Source organism: Heterodontus francisci, chromosome 38 (assembly GCF_036365525.1).
Source record: "Heterodontus francisci isolate sHetFra1 chromosome 38, sHetFra1.hap1, whole genome shotgun sequence".
NCBI lineage: Eukaryota > Metazoa > Chordata > Chondrichthyes > Heterodontiformes > Heterodontidae > Heterodontus > Heterodontus francisci.
This window is the reverse complement of record NC_090408.1, coordinates 35784453-35804099: the sequence shown is the minus strand read 5'-3', so window position 1 is coordinate 35804099 and position 19647 is coordinate 35784453. Positions and strand designations below refer to the sequence as shown.

Sequence of the window (19647 nt, the reverse complement as noted above, 5' to 3'; positions counted from 1 at the left end):
GGGAGTTCCAGGATTTTGACGCAGCGACAGTGAAGGAACGGCGATATAGTTCCAAGTCAGGATGGTGTGTGACTTGGAGGGGAACTTGCAGGTGGTGGTGTTTCCATGCATTTGCTGCCCTTGTCCTTCTAGGTGGTAGAGGTCGTGAGTTTGGAAGGTGCTGTCTAAGGAGCCTTGGTGCGTTGCTACAGTGCATCTTGTAGATGGTACACGCTGCTGCCACTGTGCCTCAGTGGTGGAGGGAGTCAATGTTTGTAGATGGGGTGCCAATCAAGGGGGCTGCTTTGTCCTGGATGGTGTTGAGCTTCTTGAGTGTTGTTGGAGCTGCACCCTTCCAGGCAAGTGGAGAGTATTCCATCACACTCCTGACTTGTGCCTTGTAGGTGGTGGACAGGCTGAGCTAAAGTACACTTAGGGCTGTCATGCGAGCATCATTGGGTTAATGAGATCTGCCAAAATGCTTCTACTGAGGTCAGCTTTCTCTTGTCTGTCTTATTTTATATAGATCGGGGAGACCGACAGAGGGATCGAATGTACAACTACAATAACAATAACCAGCAGTGGGGACCTGACCGGCATCACCCATATGACCAACACAGATACAAGGACCATCACTTTGGGGACCGGAGGCCACGCGGAGATCCACACAGGAACTCTGGCAATTATCGGCTGAACAACATTCACCGCAAGAGACCATACAACCAGTACAGCAATGAGCGAGACCACCGAGGCCACCGGGATTATTACGACAGGTGCCTTTAATTTGTTGCTTACTCAGTAGTAGTTGCGACCAATGCAGACGATTGAACCTCTGACAATGCATGCTCCCCAGCTGAGGTTATGGGGTTCAGAATCTGGTAACAGTCTACTTTTGTTCTGTCCCATCCGTTCATAATTTGAAGCACTTTTACTGTCCTGCAAAACTGTGTTGTAACAAAAGGGCTCAATTTTTCCAATCTTTAGTATTTGTATTTTCTCCTGTCAGGCAGCAACTTAGTGAATCTGCATTATACTATATCGAAAGCCTCAGTATCCTTCCAATAGTGTGCCCCCTAATCTGCGCGCAGCATTCTAACAAGTTATAAGTTTTCATACGGACTTAGGATGTGATTGCGCTGGAGAGGGTGCAGAGGAGATTCACCAGGATGTTGCCTAGGCTCGAGCATTTCAGCTATGAGGAGAGACTGGATAGGCTAAGGTTATTTTCCTTAGAGCAGAGAAGGATGAGAGGGGACCTGATTGATGTATACAAAATTCTGAGGGGCATAGATAGGAAGAAACTTTGTCCCTTAGCGAAGGTGTCAGTAACCAGGGAGCATAGATTTAAGGTAAGGGGCAGGAGGTTTAGAGGGGATTTGAGGAAACTTTTACACCCAGAGGGTGGTTGGAATCTGGAACTCACTGCCTGAAGTGGTGGTCGAGGCAGGAACCTTCACAACATTTAAGAGCACTTGAAATGCCATAGCATACAAGGCTACGGGCCAAGTGCTGGAAAATGGGATTAGAGTAGATGGGTGCTTGATGGCCGGCACAGTCACGATGGGCCGAAGGGCCTGTTTCTGTGCTCTATGACTCCCCTCTTAGCCTTTTATATTCTACACCAATTGTGATAAACCTAGAATTGCATTCAGTTTTTTTACATTCCTTTGTAATGTTCTGTGAATCTGTATTCACTAATTCTTCTGCTGTTCCACAGCACTAAGCCTGCTTCTATTCGGAGTATAATTACTGCTCCAGATCACCACCATAGATGTTAAACTAACTGATCTGTAATTACCTGGATTACTTGTGTCTCCTTCTTTTAAAAATGGTTTACTGTATTAGCCATTCTGTTTTGCTCCCGCACACTCAGTACAACCCTGAAATATCATGTTTAGGGCCTCAGCAATTTCCCTCTCCTGTGACAGTCTCGAATATGATTGCTATCATTGTGGCTACACTTTGGAACAAGTCATGAGCAAATTGGCTTTGGTCATTGAAGCTTTTCTTCATTTTCCTTCCAGGCGTCATCAGGATATGAAACGACGCAGGTCAGATGAATTTAGACCTCAGGACCACCACAGTTTAGGGCATCAACCTGACTTCCGGAGATTGCCCGATCACAGACCCCCTGGGGCCTACCACAGCCAGGGACCTTCTGAACACTATAGACCCTTTCAGCTCGAAAAGCCAATGGAGCACAAGACGCCCGGAACGGACCATCGCTCACCCCTCTCTCAGAAATCCCCCCACGATTCGAAATCCCCCCTTGAGCACAGGTCCCCTCTAGACCGCTCACTGGAACACAAGAATACTCCTGACTATAACTGGAATGTAAGGAAAACGTAGAGTCTGTTCTGAGCAAAATGGGAAACTGCTCCACAGTTCTCCATTTTATAAAGTTAAAACAAAACCCACACTTTCCCTATTCTCACCACACACAAAAAAGTTGAACGACTGCTGTGATATCAATTGCACAATGAATGTGAAACAATTGGGGAGAATGAGAGATTTCTGCTGCTTGAACAAGAACGCTCGCAATTTGGACCTTTTTAAAAAAAAAAGATGGAGTCGGCACGGAGACCAAATTCGTGCATGCGTGTTCGTTCTGGAAACCTTGGTCAGAAAGGGAGGGTGAAGGATTGGGCTTTTGGGAAACAACAGCTGTTGCGTTGCAGGCAGTGATTTTAATGGTGCGTTAAAGGACTGTCCAAGAAGGGTGTCAGCACAGAAGTGCAATTCACAAAAGATGTTATGTCTCCTGTCAGCTTTGTCTGTTCATGGTCTCTGCCAAAATACTTCTATGTTTTATCCTAACTGTGTGTGATGAATACTCTCTCTGTGCTGAATAGTGTTGGGAAACTCTGTTCTTTTTCTAAATAGTGTTCCAGAATCAGCAGGGGAAATAACTTGCGGTTCCATGCTAATATATAGAGTGCGGTACCGGTGTTGAGGGGGAGATGCGGGTGACTGTATGTGTTACCCTGTCCTCTAGCACTACCGTAATTTGCCCGAGAAATACCAAAAAAAAAGGGAAACGGGATGGTCTGAAATTCTTCCGTAGACGAGAGTTTAGTGTCTCGCTAGAAGAGAAGGAACGGAAAAGCAGAGCGGGCGGGGATTAGCACTTTGTGTTCAGTACAAATGCGCCTTGTTCTGATTTCTGGAATCTGTCTTTAGAATGTAGTATCGTAATTTGCAGCAAAAGTATTAGGACTTAAACGCAAGAATCGCAAAAACAAAATCAGTATCTTGATTCTAACGGCCAGTCTTCACGATCCGCAATGCAGAAGTTTTGTGTCGGACTGGGTCCCAATGTAAGCACTTTGTTCTGTTAGCTTCCCCTCACCCTGCCTGCACCAAGTTTCCTTCTGCCTTGGATATTGTGGCTCGGTTAATCCTCACAAGTAAAATAACCTATTTTTTTACGACATTGTTCCAACCTGTGTTGATGGCGGGGGTGGGGTGGTAATATTTATGTTTAAAAAAAAACTTGTGAAGAAAGAGGGAGGAATGTTTAACCAGAGTGGAAAGGTAGGCACTGTTTTATTTTTGATTAGAGAAATATTCTGCAAATGATTGTCTGTGCCATAGAGACGGCCAGTTGTCAGTGTTTAAGTTCCCGCATTCCTCAGAGTTGTTGGAAGCAGAGCTGATATCCTGAATGGTATTTCTTTCAGTGTTTCAACTCCTGGAGAAAGTGGCATTTCCCCTCTCTCGCATGCCCTGCACACACCCCTCGCAATCCAGCTGCGCCCACACCCACCCACGCATGTACTCTCACTATACACATCTGTGCCCAGGCACACATGCGCCCAGTCACCAAACAATTCTCTTGCCCACAATCATGGCTGAGAGCATTCTACTTAAATAAATCCAACTAAATTTCTTTTTTTAAAAAAAAAAAGGCCTTTTTGGGGTTCCTAAGATTTTTTGTTTTTAAAAAAAAAAAATGATTTTTGATGATTAAATAATTTCTGATCCGTGTCTATTGACTCACCCAAGCATTGATGCACTGAATGGGCTCTGGAATCTTGCTTCCATGCACACATTTCAGCAGCATTTGGAGATATTCAGTGTGTCCCATGTTCCCTTGTATTTCCTCCACTACTGCATTATTTGTGAAACCATGTAACAGGACACATTAATCAGACCTTGGTAATTGAGGATTGGATAAATGTGCAAAGTTAAGCTACATAAGACTGAATCTCCCCACAGCACACTTTTAAAACAAATTGCCTCCTTTGCAGATGTGACGAATTAAATTATAATTAAAAATTCCCATGGAGTTAATTTTTTTTAAACTGAATATGGACAATTGTATGACTTATGCTAAAATTCTAGCTGGTCCTTAGACAATCTGTTGGCCCCTAGAAAAGGATCTGGGTTGAACATGGCAGCAAGTGTTACAGTTACTGTTCACTACTTGAAGAAAAGGGTCTGTTTGCAGGAGAGCAGGGATACACAGCATTTGCCTGCATTGCACCACATTAACATTCAGTGTGAACACAATTCACTGTTTGCATAATCTGCTATCAAGGATTACCCTGTTTGGGTGGAAGGGGAAACCTGATTGGAAAGTCTGACCTGATGGGCAGTAAGTGCTGCCCTTGTCAGTGACGCCACATCCCATAAATGCTTTTTTTTAAAATTCACAGTTCTTTTGTGCTTTTTAGTTTTTAAATGAGGCAGTCCTCTGTGAGTCAGTTGTACTAAATCAGTATTACTTCTGACTTCATAGCGGACCCATTACAGTACTTGCCTCCTATGTGTTTTACTTACATAATGAGCAATTTACAAAACTAAATGAAATAGATTTTGGGGTGCAGAATGGCTGAAGGAATCGTGGCCCCTTCCAAATGGGGTGTGCCCACCGAGCCCTGCTGCTGTTCCCTGGTCTCTGTGCAACCTGTTATTTAAACTCTCCATTTGCCTGTCTTTCCATACCCTACCCCACAGTTTTGCCCAGATGGCAAGTCCAGTGGAAATCCCCATTCTCACAAAGACCCCCCCCCCCATATTCATCTTGGTTACAGATTGGCACTGTGTCCTAACTGCCACATTCCTACAACACATCATTTTGGACGTGTTGCTGATCTAATTGCACTGTTCTGCCACTTCACTGTACCACACCTAATGCTAAAACATGGTGTGCTAATAGGCCAGTGTCACTCAGCAACTTACTGTTGAAGGGACGGATCCCTGGCAACATCTTGCTTGACGACCATTGATCTGGAACATGCTAACTCAAGAGTGATAATGAGCTCCTGATTTTAATCGTGCCATTCTGGGTGGGACATTTCTCCACAGGAAGAGAAGGTTTTCTTAAAAAATAAACTGGAGGTCCGTAGTTCCATTAATTGGGCCCTTTAACTTGCTATATAGAAGCTAAAATAACCCTTCCTCTAATATAATTCCCGTGTCACTTTTTTGCTGGACAGCAAGATGACAGAACAGTACTGAATCCTGGCTCAGCCAACACCCTACCACCAAGCAGGTTATGAATGGTGGGCTCAGAGACGAGAGGAACAAGTATGCCGAGTGCCACAGGTGAAGGATAAGAGGTACTGAACCCTAATAGAAGCCCCACTATTGTCGAGGGCCAACTTTAGCTCAGAGTAGACCAGATGTGTGGGAGCCATAATTATGAATCTAGATCTGCATAAATGAAGAATGAGAGTCAGGAGGTTTGTTACCTGTTGGCTTGGTTTATAATGATCCAAAAAGGCACTTTGTAATTGTGCTGATCTGTCCCTTTTTTCAATGCAAGAATTATAATCAAATAGAGAGTGAAGAGGTTGAGGAACTGACAAGAGTTGAGGTTTACATTTTAGGGCTGTGTGAAAATCTAAGGTTACAATAACTGCAACAAAAATGTGGCTGGTGGCAGTGAGCGAGCTGTGCTGAATCATGTGTGTGCAATGGACCTTGAAACAGCAGAGGTGAAGATGTCCAATGGTCTGGTGCACAAAAGAATTCCTGGACCCCAGCACCATCAGTCAGGGCAATACAAAGATCTGACTATCTCCTTGCTGTACAGTTCATGGATAAAATCATTTCTGCCCAGAGATTTGTAATGGTGAGCAGTGGGTACTCATGCCAGTTGATAACAACAAGGACCCAGGAGCAAGACCACTTGTGACGATGTTTCTGAAAAAAGTTCATCAGTGAAGAGGAAAACTCTTCACTGGCAAGCCTCAGCTGAATTTTGTTTGCCTCTCGCGGTGCCATCATCATAGTGTAGAAAACCGTACAGCGTTTTGGTGTAACGGATGCATGCACACACAAGTGCAACTAACTTCTAAGGATGTTTATTGTTGAGAGTTCCAAGGCATTCTGTTGGGAAGAATTTTGTTGTGTTTCTTTAGCCTCCTACCCTTGATTTCTTCAGATCTTCCACTTGACAAGTAACAGGCTGCTGTCACCCTTCCGATACTGCCTCCGTGCATCAGATACAATGTGAAACTGTAACATGAATATATTCCCTAATTTTAAATTTTTTTTAAAAAACTCTTTTTTAAATGGTTCCTGCCTCAAATTCTAAAGACAGTAAGAATGAAAATGATGTCAAAGTGGTGGAAGAGGACACAAGAAAATAAGCTGCCAACAGTCCCACTTTTGTTTTGCTGAGGGGGTCGGTACTGAGTTTCTGTAAAAGTTATGTGGACTTTTTAAAATGACTTTAAAAAAAAAAGTAAATATTAATTTATATTTGTGAAAAGGCCACTGTTCGTGCATTTTGGTGTAAATACTTTGTTTATAGTACGTATTAAATTTTCCTACACCTTAACCATTTTCTGTTTAATTACTGAAGAGTTGTCAATTCTGGTGTATTTTGATATGCAGTGTGCGCGGAATGGTGGGACCTCATTTATTTATGGGGTGTTGGTGACATAACAACTTGCATTTATATAGTGCCTTTCACAGGAGCATTATGGAACAAAATTTGACATGGAGCCATATTAGGGCAGCTGACTAAAAGCTTGGACAAAAGTGGGGGGGTTGGGTTTAAGGAACATCTTAAAGGGCCAGACAGGCGCAGAGGGGTTTAGGATGGGATTTCCAGAGCTTGGTGCCAAGGCACGTGAAAGCACAGCTGCCAATGGTGGAGTGATTAAAAGTAGAGATGTGCGAGAGGCCAGAATTGAAGGAGCTTGAAGATCTCAGCGTTCTGGTGCTGGAGGAGGTTATAGAGAAAGGGAGGGGTGCAGCCATGGAGAGATTTGAAAATGCGGGTGAGAATTTTAAAATTTGCGGTGGTGTTGGACTGGGAGCCATTTTTGGATAAGCTTGTGTTTATGGAGTGTAACGCTGGAAGTTCTGCATTAATTGCCGATTCCTAGTTGCCATGGGAAGATGACAAGCTGCCTCCGTTATAGTGACTGCTTTGTCATTTCAGAGGGCATTAAGATTCAACCATCTTCACTCACATAAGCCAGGGTGGGTAGAAATAGTGTGCTCTTCATGGTCTGGAGCTTTCTCCATTGCCTTCAAGCATTGGGGAGGAATTTCCCAGAGAGTTTTGTAAAATGGCCTAAAAAAATTCAGATTACATTGCCACGGGGTGGGTGGTGTGAGTGTAGTAGATGAGGATGTTTGGAAATGACACTCTGCCAGTCAGGACTGCCTCAGTGCACCAGCTAGTGTTCGGAAAGTTCCCTTTCCCGAAGGATTTCAGTGAAGCCGTTTGTTTGTTTTATGGCAATCCAGCAACATTTCTGGTGCCAGTCCCCAAATGAGCAGATTTATTGAATGCAATCTCCTACCATTCCATGGTTGGACTTGAATTTGGGACCTCTGGATTCAGTCCAGTACCATAACCACCATCTCACCATACCCACCCACAGATGATTCATGCTCAATGTTGAGAGTTATATTTTGCCTTCATGCCACTAATTTGGGGGCCTGAGTTCTTTAGCTTTTTACCCAGTGACTCCAGTTGTAAAATGGAGAGGTCAGGATTGGGTTTGTCTTGACGCTATGTACAGTCAAATAGTTGTCTTGATATTCAACATTGAGTCTTGCTGACTGAGGTACAGAGGGGGCAATTGCCCATGAAAGAACTTCAGCAAGAGTTAGCAGTTTCAGCCGAGCAGGAGAGAAAACAGAGGGTGATTCTGGGCCTTCTCAGTGGTGCCCTCTTTTGTAGCTCTGGTATTGGACACAATAAGTGCGTTAGAAACAGGGACAACGAGGCTGCTGGAAAACGGGTTGTGTCTCTGAGAATACTTCGCACTTGTGATGGGAAGGTAAGTAAATGACCCCAACAAGGAGATTCCACACCTGGCCTGAGATTTGGCCATGGACAATCCTTTTCTCGTTTTTTTTACTCTCCGCAGCTTTGATTTGTACAGCACCTTTAATATAAAGAACTGCTGCACGGTGTTTAACAGAAGACAATGGACAGCTGGCAATGAGGTTAGGAGAGGTGATGCCAAATTCTGGTCAGTGATAGATTTTGAGGTTTTTAAAAGCTGGGGTGGAAGAGTTTAGAGAGGGACTTCCAGATGAGAACACCATTGTTGGGATGAGGTATAGGAGCACAAGAGTCCAGAATAAAAGGATTTTTTTCTTTTCATGGATGTACGTGTTGCTAGCAAGGCATTTGTTGCCCATCCCTGATTGCCCTTGAGAAGGTGTTGCTGAGCCTCCTCATTGAACTGCTGCAGTCCATCTGGTGTAGGTACACCTACAGTGCTGTTAGGAAAGGAGTTCCAGTTTTTTGACCCAGTGAGAATGAAGGATCGGTGATACAGATCCAAGTCAGGATGATATGTGACTTGGGGAACTTGCATGTGGTGGTGTTCCCAATATCAATAAGAGAAGGGAGTCAACAATAGATCCTTGTTGGAGTCCACAGGTCTCAAAGCAAGGAATTAGGAAGAGAATGGTGATGGAGTTGCTCTGGCTGAAGTTGCATAGGAGGGCAGTCCCAGTGAGCTCGATAAGAGAGGTATTGGTGGAGAATGGAGAAATTAGTGTATTGAATGCAACAGTTAGATCGAGGAGGTCTTTGCCATATCATTATCAACCCTGCTTGTGCATTCCGAATGATCGGAATCTCTTCCGCTCAGGTGCTTCCATGAAAGCTCCGTGCCTTTACTTGCAATGATTTCGCTGAAGATTGGGGGACTCCTGCTACAAGGTAAATCAGCATTTAAAGTGCAGAATAAGCCGGAGTTCCTGCCGCTTGATCGTGATCCAGTAACCGTTGCTGGAATATGAGTGTAGATGCTAGATGAGGAGGGAAAACTGGCAAAAAAAAATCAGGAATTAAATCCACCTTGCCTCCCATTAGATGATAGATTTGAGCACCATTTTTATCAGGTGTCTTATGTTCTGCTGAACACCAGAGGGCAGAGTTGCCTCAAGTTATGTGGCAGCCCTGACATCAATTAGAGCAAATGTAAATTCTACAGAATTCTAAATATATTAAAATAGTCAAGGTATCAGTCACAGGAAGCTCACATTTCAGGCTTTACGAGTCCGACCTTGCAGTGTGTGAAAGAAAGGAGAGTTTGTTTCTCAGTTTCAGAGGCATGAGTTGACAGCTGCCAATGTCATGGAAGGTGCATTCCAGTGATTCCCTCAATATTCTTAGTCTTTGGCCCATGCAGAGGGGGCAGACCCCATGTTTGATTACTCATCTCTTCTGATTCAACTGATTCTGAGGGGGACCAAAACTGTGCATCTGTGGTTGTCGGGGGATGGGGCGTGGAGGTGGAATAGACAACTATGATGCTCCCATGATCTAATGTCCTGACACTAAACTCACATGTGAAGAAGTGTCTTTTGAGTGAGATACTTGTGAACATTTTGTGCAGATAGAACCCCACCCTCACCCCCTTCCCCAACCCCACCCGAACAGTCAACATGCTCAGGGAAGAAAGGGGGTGGGGGAAACAATAGACTACAAAATAACTAGAAGAAAGGTTTGCATTTATATAGCGTCATGTTTCAGGATGTCCCAAAGCACTTTACAGCCAATGATGTAGTTTTTGAAGGTGTAGAAAACATGGCAGCCAATTTGCGCAAAGTAAGGGCCTGCAAACATCAATGTGATAACGATCAAATAATCTGTTTTAGTGATAATTGATTGTGGGATAAATATTGTCAAGAGAGTTCCACTGCTCTTAAAAATAGTGCTGAGGGATTTTTTTTTACGTCCTCTCGAGGGCAGTTGGGGTCTTGCTTTAACATTGCGTCTGAAAGATGGCACCTCCGACAGTGCAGCATTCCCTCAGTAACTGCGCTGAAGTGTCAGCCTGCATCGTGTATTCGTGTTTCTTGGAGTGGTACTTGAAACCACAATCTTCTAGTGCAGAGGGGTTCCAATGAGCCATACTGACACACAACATGGAGGGAAGAATTCAAAACAAAAAAAAATGTAAATTAAGACAAGATTGACAGAGTTGAAGAGCTTGGTAATCGTGTAGCGATCTCCAATTCCCTTTTCTACAGTTGTTTCTGGACCAGTGAAATTGAAATAGAAGCCTCTAATTTCAGTGCCATGTGCTCAGCAGAATTTCTGGTGCTATTTGCACTCAGGATAGTGGCTGAGAGTTAGCTACAGTATGAGCGATCAAGTCAATGATCTAAAAATACACAGTGCTGAGTGTACTTTATTTATTTAGAGATACAGCACTGAAACAGGCCCTTTGGCCCACCGAGTCTGTGCCGACCATCAACCACCCATTTATACTAATCCTACACTAATCCCATATTCCTACCACATCCCCACCTTTCCTATATTCTCTTACCACCTACCTATACTAGGGGCAATTTATAATGGCCAATTTACCTATCAACTTGCAAGTTTTTTTGGTTGTGGGAGGAAACCGGAGCACCCGGCGAAAACCCACGCAGTCACAGAGAGAACTTGCAAACTCCACACAGGCAGTACCCAGAATTGAACCCGGGTCGCTGGAGCTGTGAGGCTGCGGTGCTAACCACTGCGCCGCCCAAACAGCAGAAAAGCATTTCATGATCTCACCATATTCTGTTCCTCCACTTGGCTTCAGATAGAGCACCCCACTGGACCCCTCAACTGCACCTCAGCCAGAAACCATATTCTGTTGTGGACTTGTATCTTTTAGTCCCCTAAAGTTTTCTTTTTATTTGCTCATGGGATGTGTCGTTGGCATTTATTGCCCACCGCTAATTGCCTGTGAGAAAGTATGTACCATTAAATTCCTTTCTCAATCTTCCTTGAATTCTTTTTTAAAACTTTTATTAAATGTAGACCAGACTGGGTAGAGACACAGGTGCCCTTCCCGAGTTAAACAGTTTACTTAAAGTTCACATAGATTTTATTAATTTTGAATGTATCATGTCTTTCCTTAATTCTACCAGGAAGATTATTTGAAGCAGTTGTAACCTAACCAGATACGGGACTGGAATGTGATGTGACCCTTATATATTTCCCCACACCCACACATGTCTCGAGTGATTGGATGACGGCAGTGAAAATAGATTGGTGTGGTACACTTTCTGCCACCCCAGTGCTGTATCCCTGATTTATAAGACCATATTTTATGGTACTAATAATGGTGAAGCTAACCATGCTCACTGCTATTATGGAGCAAATCAGACAGCAACTTCTGGTGACTGTACATGTGCAGTTAAATGTGGAAATCAGGAAGTCGCTGTCTTGAGTTTCCCAGTTCCTCTGGAAGCTGCACTATACAGGCAACTGGCTGAGAGACTCAGAATGCAGATACATGGAACTGTGTGAAGTTGCTGTGCTAACTTCAGATCCAGATGAAGCTTACTAGAAAAAGTTTGGGCTCGTCATTCCAATGTAAGTAAATGGTTAACGGCATGATAAGTCTTAATTGCTGGCAAACAGCCTCTCTGATGCTGAAAATTAATTTTTACAAGTGTGGAGGCTCATTCCTTCAACAATTATGGTTGGCATTTTTTTTTCTGTCTTTTCTCTCTATCCTATCTTTCCCTCTACTTCAATTTCTATACATGATTTGACATTGAGTTAAATATTCTAACAGATCCTTCCTGGGTCAGCTTCTGCATGCCTCATTGATGATTCTTCAATCTGATTGTTTAAGGAATCGCACAGTCGCTTTCTAATCACAGCAAGTTGCAGTGCAAAATCCCATAGAAAGTCTGTGAATGAGTGCCAGAGTAATGAATGGCTGCTCCCATTCATTTACTGCCGACTGCAAAATCCGGTCCATTGTTTTCTGTGAGAAACAGAATATTCGAGGTTGTTAGGCAAACTACTTTGCACCATCCTCATGCAGTGTCCCAGAGTCCACCAAGCAGCTTCTGTTTGGGGCTGTGCAGCTTGACATGATTTTCGTCATCCATCCATGGGAAACAAGACTCTCATTTCCTTCACAAACTGATTCTCAAATTCCCAGTACTGTCACCCTTCACCTCTGCTGACCTGCTTAACTGCCTTTAATGTCCTTGTTCCCACTAAATCAGTCACCATCTCTCATGTTTGTTGTTCTCATATACTCACATCATCACCTCAAGTTGGAGGGGCCCCAATTGAGTGCATCTGGTGCCCAACTAGTCGAGTCATAGATGTAGTCTGACAACCTGAAACGTTACTGTCTTCATGCTCCTCTGTCAAAAGCACCTGTTACTTCAGGATCATTTGAAAAGTAATGACTACTCAAGTAGCTATTTCTATGTCCCTTCCCCAGCCCCCGCCACCCTTCCCTCAAGCACCAAATGCAATGAGCTCATGGATTTATTTGCCCCCTCAGATATTTACTCTCCTCCCCATCCCCGACCTCCACCCATTCGAGCCCAGGAACCATTCTCTCTGCAGTAGAGCATAGCTACCCGACCCAAACCCAATGGGAGCTGATAACGTGTCGGGTTTGGGTCGGGTCGCTCTTCCGGGTCCGGCATTCGAGTTTGGGTTGGCCCGGGTTGGACACGGTGTCCTTTTGGTCAGGGAGGGAAAGGGAAGTAAGAGTAAGTGTCGTTAATTTCCGGTAGTCGGGTCGGGCACGGGAAGAAACCAAAGGACTCGGGCCAGGATCAGGTTAGACGTGGTCGGGTCAGGCCCAGGTTGGGTTTAAATTGTATACCCAAGCAGGCCTTTACTCTGCAACTACATTCCCATTCCCCCATCCTCTCCAAGCTCATCTATGACATAAAACTCCTAAACTCTCGATCTCTCTCCCCACTCATCTCTTGATGACTCGACTTCCCTTCCTGCCCCCCATGTCAGCGGAGGCCATCAATGGTTCCCTTTCCTCAGGCACTCCTACAAAACTCCCATCCTTCAAATCAAGGCCACACCATGTCTGTCCTCTGAAATTATAACCCCATCTCCTAACTTCCTTTTCCTCCAAGGTCCTTAAGCATGTCACCACTTATAGGATCATAGGAAATAGGAGCAGGAATAGGCCATTCGGCCCATCAAGCCTGCTCCACCATTCAAACAGATCAGGACAGATCATCTACCTCTACACCATTTTTCCCCACTATCCCCATATCCCTTGATGTCAGTGTTCAGAAATCTATCCATTTCTGTCTTGAATATATTCAACGATTGAGCTTCTATAGCCCTCTAGGGTAGAGAATTCCACAGATTCACCACTCTCTGAGTAAAGAAATTCCTCCTCATCTCAGCCTTAAATGGCCAGTCCCTTATTCTGAGACGGTTCTAGACTCACCAGCCAGAGGAAACATCCTATCCACATGCACCCTGTCACACCCTGTAAGAATTTTGCAAGTTTCAATGAGATCACCTCTCATTCTTCGAAACGCTAGTGAATACAGGCCCAGTTTCTGCAACCTCTCTTCATAAGACAATCTCAGCATCCCAGGAATTAGTCTGGTGAACCTCTGCTGTAGTCCCTTTATGGCAAGTGTTTCCTTCCTTAGATAAGAAGACCAGAACTGTACACGATACTCCAGGTGTGGTCTCAACAATGCTTTGTACAATTGAAGCAATACATCTTTACTCCTGTACTCAAATCCCCTTGCAATGAAGACCAACACACCATTTGCCTTCTTAATTGCTTGCTGCACCTGCATACTAGCTTTTAGTGACTCATGAACAAGGACACCCAGGTCCCTTTGGACATCAACACCTCCCAACCTCTCACCATTTAAGAAATACTCTGCCTTTTTTTTTTCTACCCAACTGGATCACTTCACACTTATTCACATTATATTTCATCTGCCATGTTCTTGTCCATTCACTTAGCCTGTCCAAAGATGGTGGTGTAGTGGTAATGTCACTGAGCTAGTAATCCAGAGGTCCAGGCTAATGCCCTGGGGACATGGATTCAAATCCTGCCATGGCAGATAGTGGAATTTAAATTCAATTAATTAATAAATACAATTAATTAAAAAATCTAGAATTGAAATCTAGTCTCAGTAATGGTGCCAAGAAACTATCATCGATTGTTGTAAAAACTCATCTGGTTCACTAATGTCCTTTAGGGAAGGAAATCTGCCGTCCTTACCTGGTCTGGCCTACATGTGACTCCAGACCCACAGCAATGTGGTTGACTCTTAACTGCCCTCTGAAATGGCCTAGCAAGCAACTCAGTCGTCAAGGGCACTTAGGGATGGGCAACAAATTCTGGCCTTTCATCCCATGAAAGATTTTTTTTTTTTAAATTCCCTTGAAGCCTCCTTTGCATCCTCCTCACAACTAACATTCCCTCCTAGTTTTGTGTCATCTGCAAATTTGGAAATATTACAATTGGTCCCCATATCCAAGTCATTTATATAGATTGTAAACAGCTGTGGCCCAAGCACTGATCCTTGTGGTACCCCACTAGTAACAGCCTGCCATCCTGAGAATGACCCATTTATTCCTACTCTCTACTTTCTGTCTGTTAACCAATTCTCAGTCCATTGCAGTATATTACCCCCAATCCTATGCGCTCTAATTTTGTTTACTAACCTGTGTGGGACCTTAACAAAAGCTTTCTGCAAAGCCAAATACACCACTTTCACTGGTTCTCCTTTATTTCTGCTACAAGTAACATCCTCAAAAAAAAATTCCAACAGGTTTGCCAAACATAATTTCCTTTTCATAAATCCATGTTGACTCGGCCCAATCATATCATTATTTTCCAATTGTCCAGTTATCTCTGCTCTGTGCCCACCTCTCCCAAAATTACCAGTTTGATACTGCCAGTTCTGTTCTGCCCTGCCTTTCTCCCAGCACCAAAATGGCCCTAGTGAATGTCCCTTTGTGCCTGGGATAGTGATGCATTGTGTCTTGTTCTCCTTGTCTTTTCTGTAGCATTCAATAGGACTAATTGTGCCGTTCTCCTCCGATGACGCTCCTCCAGCATCCAGCTTGATAAGACAGTCCTTTGCATGGTTCATTCCCTGCCTAACCAAACACAGCCATTGCATCTCTTCTCTTCCCCCACACTCTAACCCGCCCCCCAAGCATTTGCCATTGGTCCCTTTTTCTCCCTTACCCGCATGTTGCTCCTCAGCAAGCACACAGTTGGCTCCCATGTACAGGCTAATGACACCCAGTTCTATCCACCACTTTTCTCAGGCACTCGACTACCTCGCTGCTATCAACCATTGGTTCAACATTGTCTTGGATTGAATTGTAACTAGCTCCATCCCAACATCAGCCATCATCTTGAAATACCTGCTACTAATACCGGATCTCCCAATCACTGTCTCGATCAGTTAACAATCTTGTTTACTTCTGCATTGTGCTGTGAATCCCACATCCTATCACAAGATCACTCGTGTCCATCCGTGCATCATTTCCCATGTGAACCCATGAGACTCTTGACACTTCCAGACTCAGCTACTCTCCTCATCAGTCCCCAATCCTCCATCTTCCATAAACGCCAACTGTACCCTGTCCTACTTGTCCATCACCCCATTCTTTCCGATTTACATCAACTCCCCATCCTCCAATGATATCACTCACAATCCTTTTCCTCATTTTTCTTTTGCAACCTCCTCCCATCTTGCGAGCCATGTTCCAATCACACCCACCTCCTCCCAGTCCTAGTGGCTGCTTCAATCCTACTGTCTGGAACTCTCAATATTTCGACTTTTCTCTCCACCCTTGGAAAACCTCCTGCAACCCAAAGGGCGGCACGGTGGCGCAGTGGTTAGCACTGCAGTCTCCCAGCTCCAGTGACCCAGGTTTGGTTCTGGCTACTGCCCATGTGGAGTTTGCAAGTTCTCCCTGTGACTGCGTGGGTTTCCTCCGGGTGCTCCGGTTTCCTCCCACAGTCAAAGACTTGCAAGTTGATAGGTAAATTGGCCATTGTGAATTGCCCCTAGTGTAGGTAGGCGGTAGGAGAATGGTGGGGATGTGGTAGGGAATATGGGATTAATGTACGATTAGTATAAATGGTGGTTGTTGGCTGGTACAGACTTGGTGGGCCGAAGGGCCTATTTCAGTGCTGTATCACTAAACTAAACTAAAACTAAAAACCCCATCTCTTTGACTAAACTCTCAGGTAGTTGTCCTAATATTGGCCTGGCCTTTGTTCTCTTTGCATGTCTTTGTGAGGTGATTTGCAATGTTCCATTTTATTAAAGGCACTACAGTACTGAATATAAATTACTTCTGTTGCAACCTCCTTCGCCTAGACGGACAAGTGCATGGGAACATCATCACCGCCCAAGTTCTGCTCCAACTCACACACCATTCTGACTTGGAAATATATCACAGTTCCTTTACTCAGCTACAGAAGGTGGTGGAGGCGGGCTCAGTGAATATTTTTAAGGTGGGGTAAATAGATTCTTGCTAGGCAAGGGAATCAAAGGTTATCGGGGGAGATGGGAGTGTGGAATTCGAGACACAAACATATCAGCCACGATCTTATTGAATGGTGGAGCAGGCTAGAGGGGCTGAATGGCCTATTTTTGCTCCTAATATGTATGTATGTTTGTATGTATCACTGGGTCAAACTCCTGCAACTGCCAGCTTACTAGAACTGTGGGTGTACCTTCATCACATAGACTGCAGCGGTTCAAGAAGGCAGCTCACCACCACCTTCTCGAAGGCAACTCGGAATGGCTAATATAGTCTGCGTTTGCCTGCAATGCCCACATCCTGAGAATGAATTTAAGAATACTGTATAAATGCAAACCCTTGTCGGCAGGTGAAGCACTAAGTGGAGGCCACAGTGAGGGAGGAACAGAAGATCATCACCCCCCCCACTTCTAGCAGCCAACTGCAGGGCTACTGTGGTAGAGCTTGGATTGTCTCAAGCCAGCTACTATGACAACTGCCGAAAACTGCCCTGAATTGGCAGTCAATCAGAGCGGCCACAGGATAACTGTTGCAGTGCAGAGAGCTCATCTGAGATTTGAGAAATGTTGTTAAACAAATAGAGAAACCTCATATTATACCTGATGGGGCAGTATACTCTGTATTGAAGTTATGCTGTATCCCAGTTGGGTTTGCTTGATAGGGCAGTGTAGGGGGAGCTTTACTCTGGATCTAACCTGTGCTGTATTTGAGCTGAGTGCTTGATGCTGACAAAATGGACAGCATTCTACCCCTCAGTACTAACATCCCTCAGCTTAATGAACACAGAAACAAAGCCAACACACTGAATTTTTGAAATTCTTAGTCAAAAATTTTACTTGTAGTTTTTTTCAATAATAAATAATTTACATTATGTACAGGCAGGGGGTCCTGCTGAATTTCTACATAAAGAATGGAGTTGTTCGTTTCTTTTTACCAAAAAGGTTTTTTTTTTATGGAAACACCAACTATCATGCCATGCCTTCCCTGGGCACTGCAATGCCCGCCTATTACAGTCTCAACAATTCAAACAAAGCAGAACTACAGTCACTGTAAAAATCATCACAACACAACTGAAATAAAGTGCCATTCCTATAAATCTCTCTTAAAGGGGCACTGTCGGCATATGGAGCCGCTTGGCAAGCGAGGGAGAAAAGGTTGAGGGAGGGGCAAAGAGATCTCATCCTGCCTCATCGTGGTGCCACATTCCGCCTTGAAAACGGAGCGGTGCGTGTTGGGATAAAGACCGCTGCTCACAACCGTCATCACAGTGAAGATGTTTTCCCTCACGGGCAATGCCGACGAGACCCCTTTAATTCTAAAGAAATCTTAAAGGCCCGCTTTCGCAAATCCTTTTTTTTTTGCCAACATAATGCAACCAAAGCACATTAACAGGTAAACTTATCTGCTGGGGTTAAAATTTCAGACATTAATATTTAAAGAAATATTACATTACTCCATATGTACAGTCACAAATGTTCACCATGAGTCTCCATATATTATTATCAACAAAGATAAATTACACCCAACCATATACAACACTGCATTTACACTGTCGTAGCAACACCATGCCATGCAGTGAGCTTCACACCAAGAGTCACACCAGGACACAATGCTGTCCAGATAAAGTGCCTTCAGGCCGTGGGGCGGGATCATTTTAATTGGCGTCTGTGATTAATTACTGTGTTAAAATTTTGTCAGTGGATCTTGGGGCTGTTCTGTTTTAAGCTTGTGAATGTTGTTCTGTGTCTCACATTTATCTCTTTCTGAAGTGGGCTTCAAATTTACACTTCGATTTGGAGGATGCTATTCACTCCCACCTGTCCTAAATTTAAAACGACTTCTTTAGTTACAACAGAGGTTACGAGAGTTGGTCTCAGTGTGGCTGAGGGAAGCAGATACAAATACACCAGTCAGGGTCCCTGCTGATGATCGTCTTCTAGTGATGTGTGCTCGAGCTGCCTGTGCAGATGGAGGGAGGGTGGGGGAAGAGTGGGCGCAGGATTCGGTTCAAAACAACCTGCTGACACTCACAGTCTAGCCTCACCTTTGAAGTGCGACCACTCAGGCAAAGTACCAACGAGCTGCAGGTGCCTGTCCGAATAGGAAAGGCACCGAACATAAGCAACAAATGGAAGGTGAAAGTTGGGGAGTGAGCGTATCAGCGCTCAGTGTCAACCTAAAAAACTGTGCAAAGAAGCTTCATTCTATGATGAGAGGGGTCCTGGATGGTGAGTCCCGGGCTGTGAGGCCTGTTGTAATGATCAAATTCTTAACTTGATTACTTTTGCTGGATTTGGCTCCAATACTATTCAGACAGCCTTGAGAGAATCTAGGCCTCCCCTCTACACCGCCCCCACCCCTCCCCAGAGAGAGTTCACTTGATGATGATGGGGACAGGGGCAGAATTAAAGCCTAATGGACATTTCTTGCGCACTGCACACTTCCCTATAGCCATTAACCGTGGGGCAGTGTTGAGTGTTGTCATGGCAACATGTCTTGCCCGACACTGGAGCTTATAAATTAAGAATACACCTGTCTACTGCTTTTACCCTCAATTTCAAACAAATACCTTTAAAACCACAATCTACAGATGTGTCCAATACCAATATTGAGGGGATACACAGCAGCGAGACTGCACGATTTTCCCAAATTGTTCACTGGAGCCACTTAACCCACTCCCTCCCTCCCAGGGATATTTAACTATGTCTTTAGTGTTCCGTTAACTCACTGCAAACCTTTCAAACAAGTTATCAATCTTACAGAGTTGCCAAATGTTCATTTTGATCTATCGCGATTGTTTTTTTAGCTTGTCTGTTTGTTTCCTTGAAAACTAAATGTTGTGTGTCATTCCGCACAATAAATAATAAAGCTGTTTTTTTTTTAAAAAGTGAATTTAGTTTTATATACAGCTATAAAATCTGTTCCTA

The 19647-nt window shown here is 44.2% G+C and overlaps 1 protein-coding gene across 3 annotated transcripts in view; it reads left to right on the top strand.

Annotated features, from left to right (window-relative positions):
* chd2 (chromodomain helicase DNA binding protein 2) overlaps positions 1-6769 on the top strand; it is a 92516-nt gene extending 85747 nt beyond the window's left edge. For all 3 annotated transcript variants that reach the window (XM_068018098.1, XM_068018099.1, XM_068018097.1), the window contains 2 exons: positions 506-752; positions 2004-6769. In XM_068018098.1, coding sequence (XP_067874199.1) covers positions 506-752; positions 2004-2328 — 572 coding nt within the window. In that variant the 3' untranslated portion in view covers positions 2329-6769. The remainder of the gene's footprint in view (positions 1-505; positions 753-2003) is intronic.
* The last annotated feature ends 12878 nt before the right edge of the window (positions 6770-19647 follow it).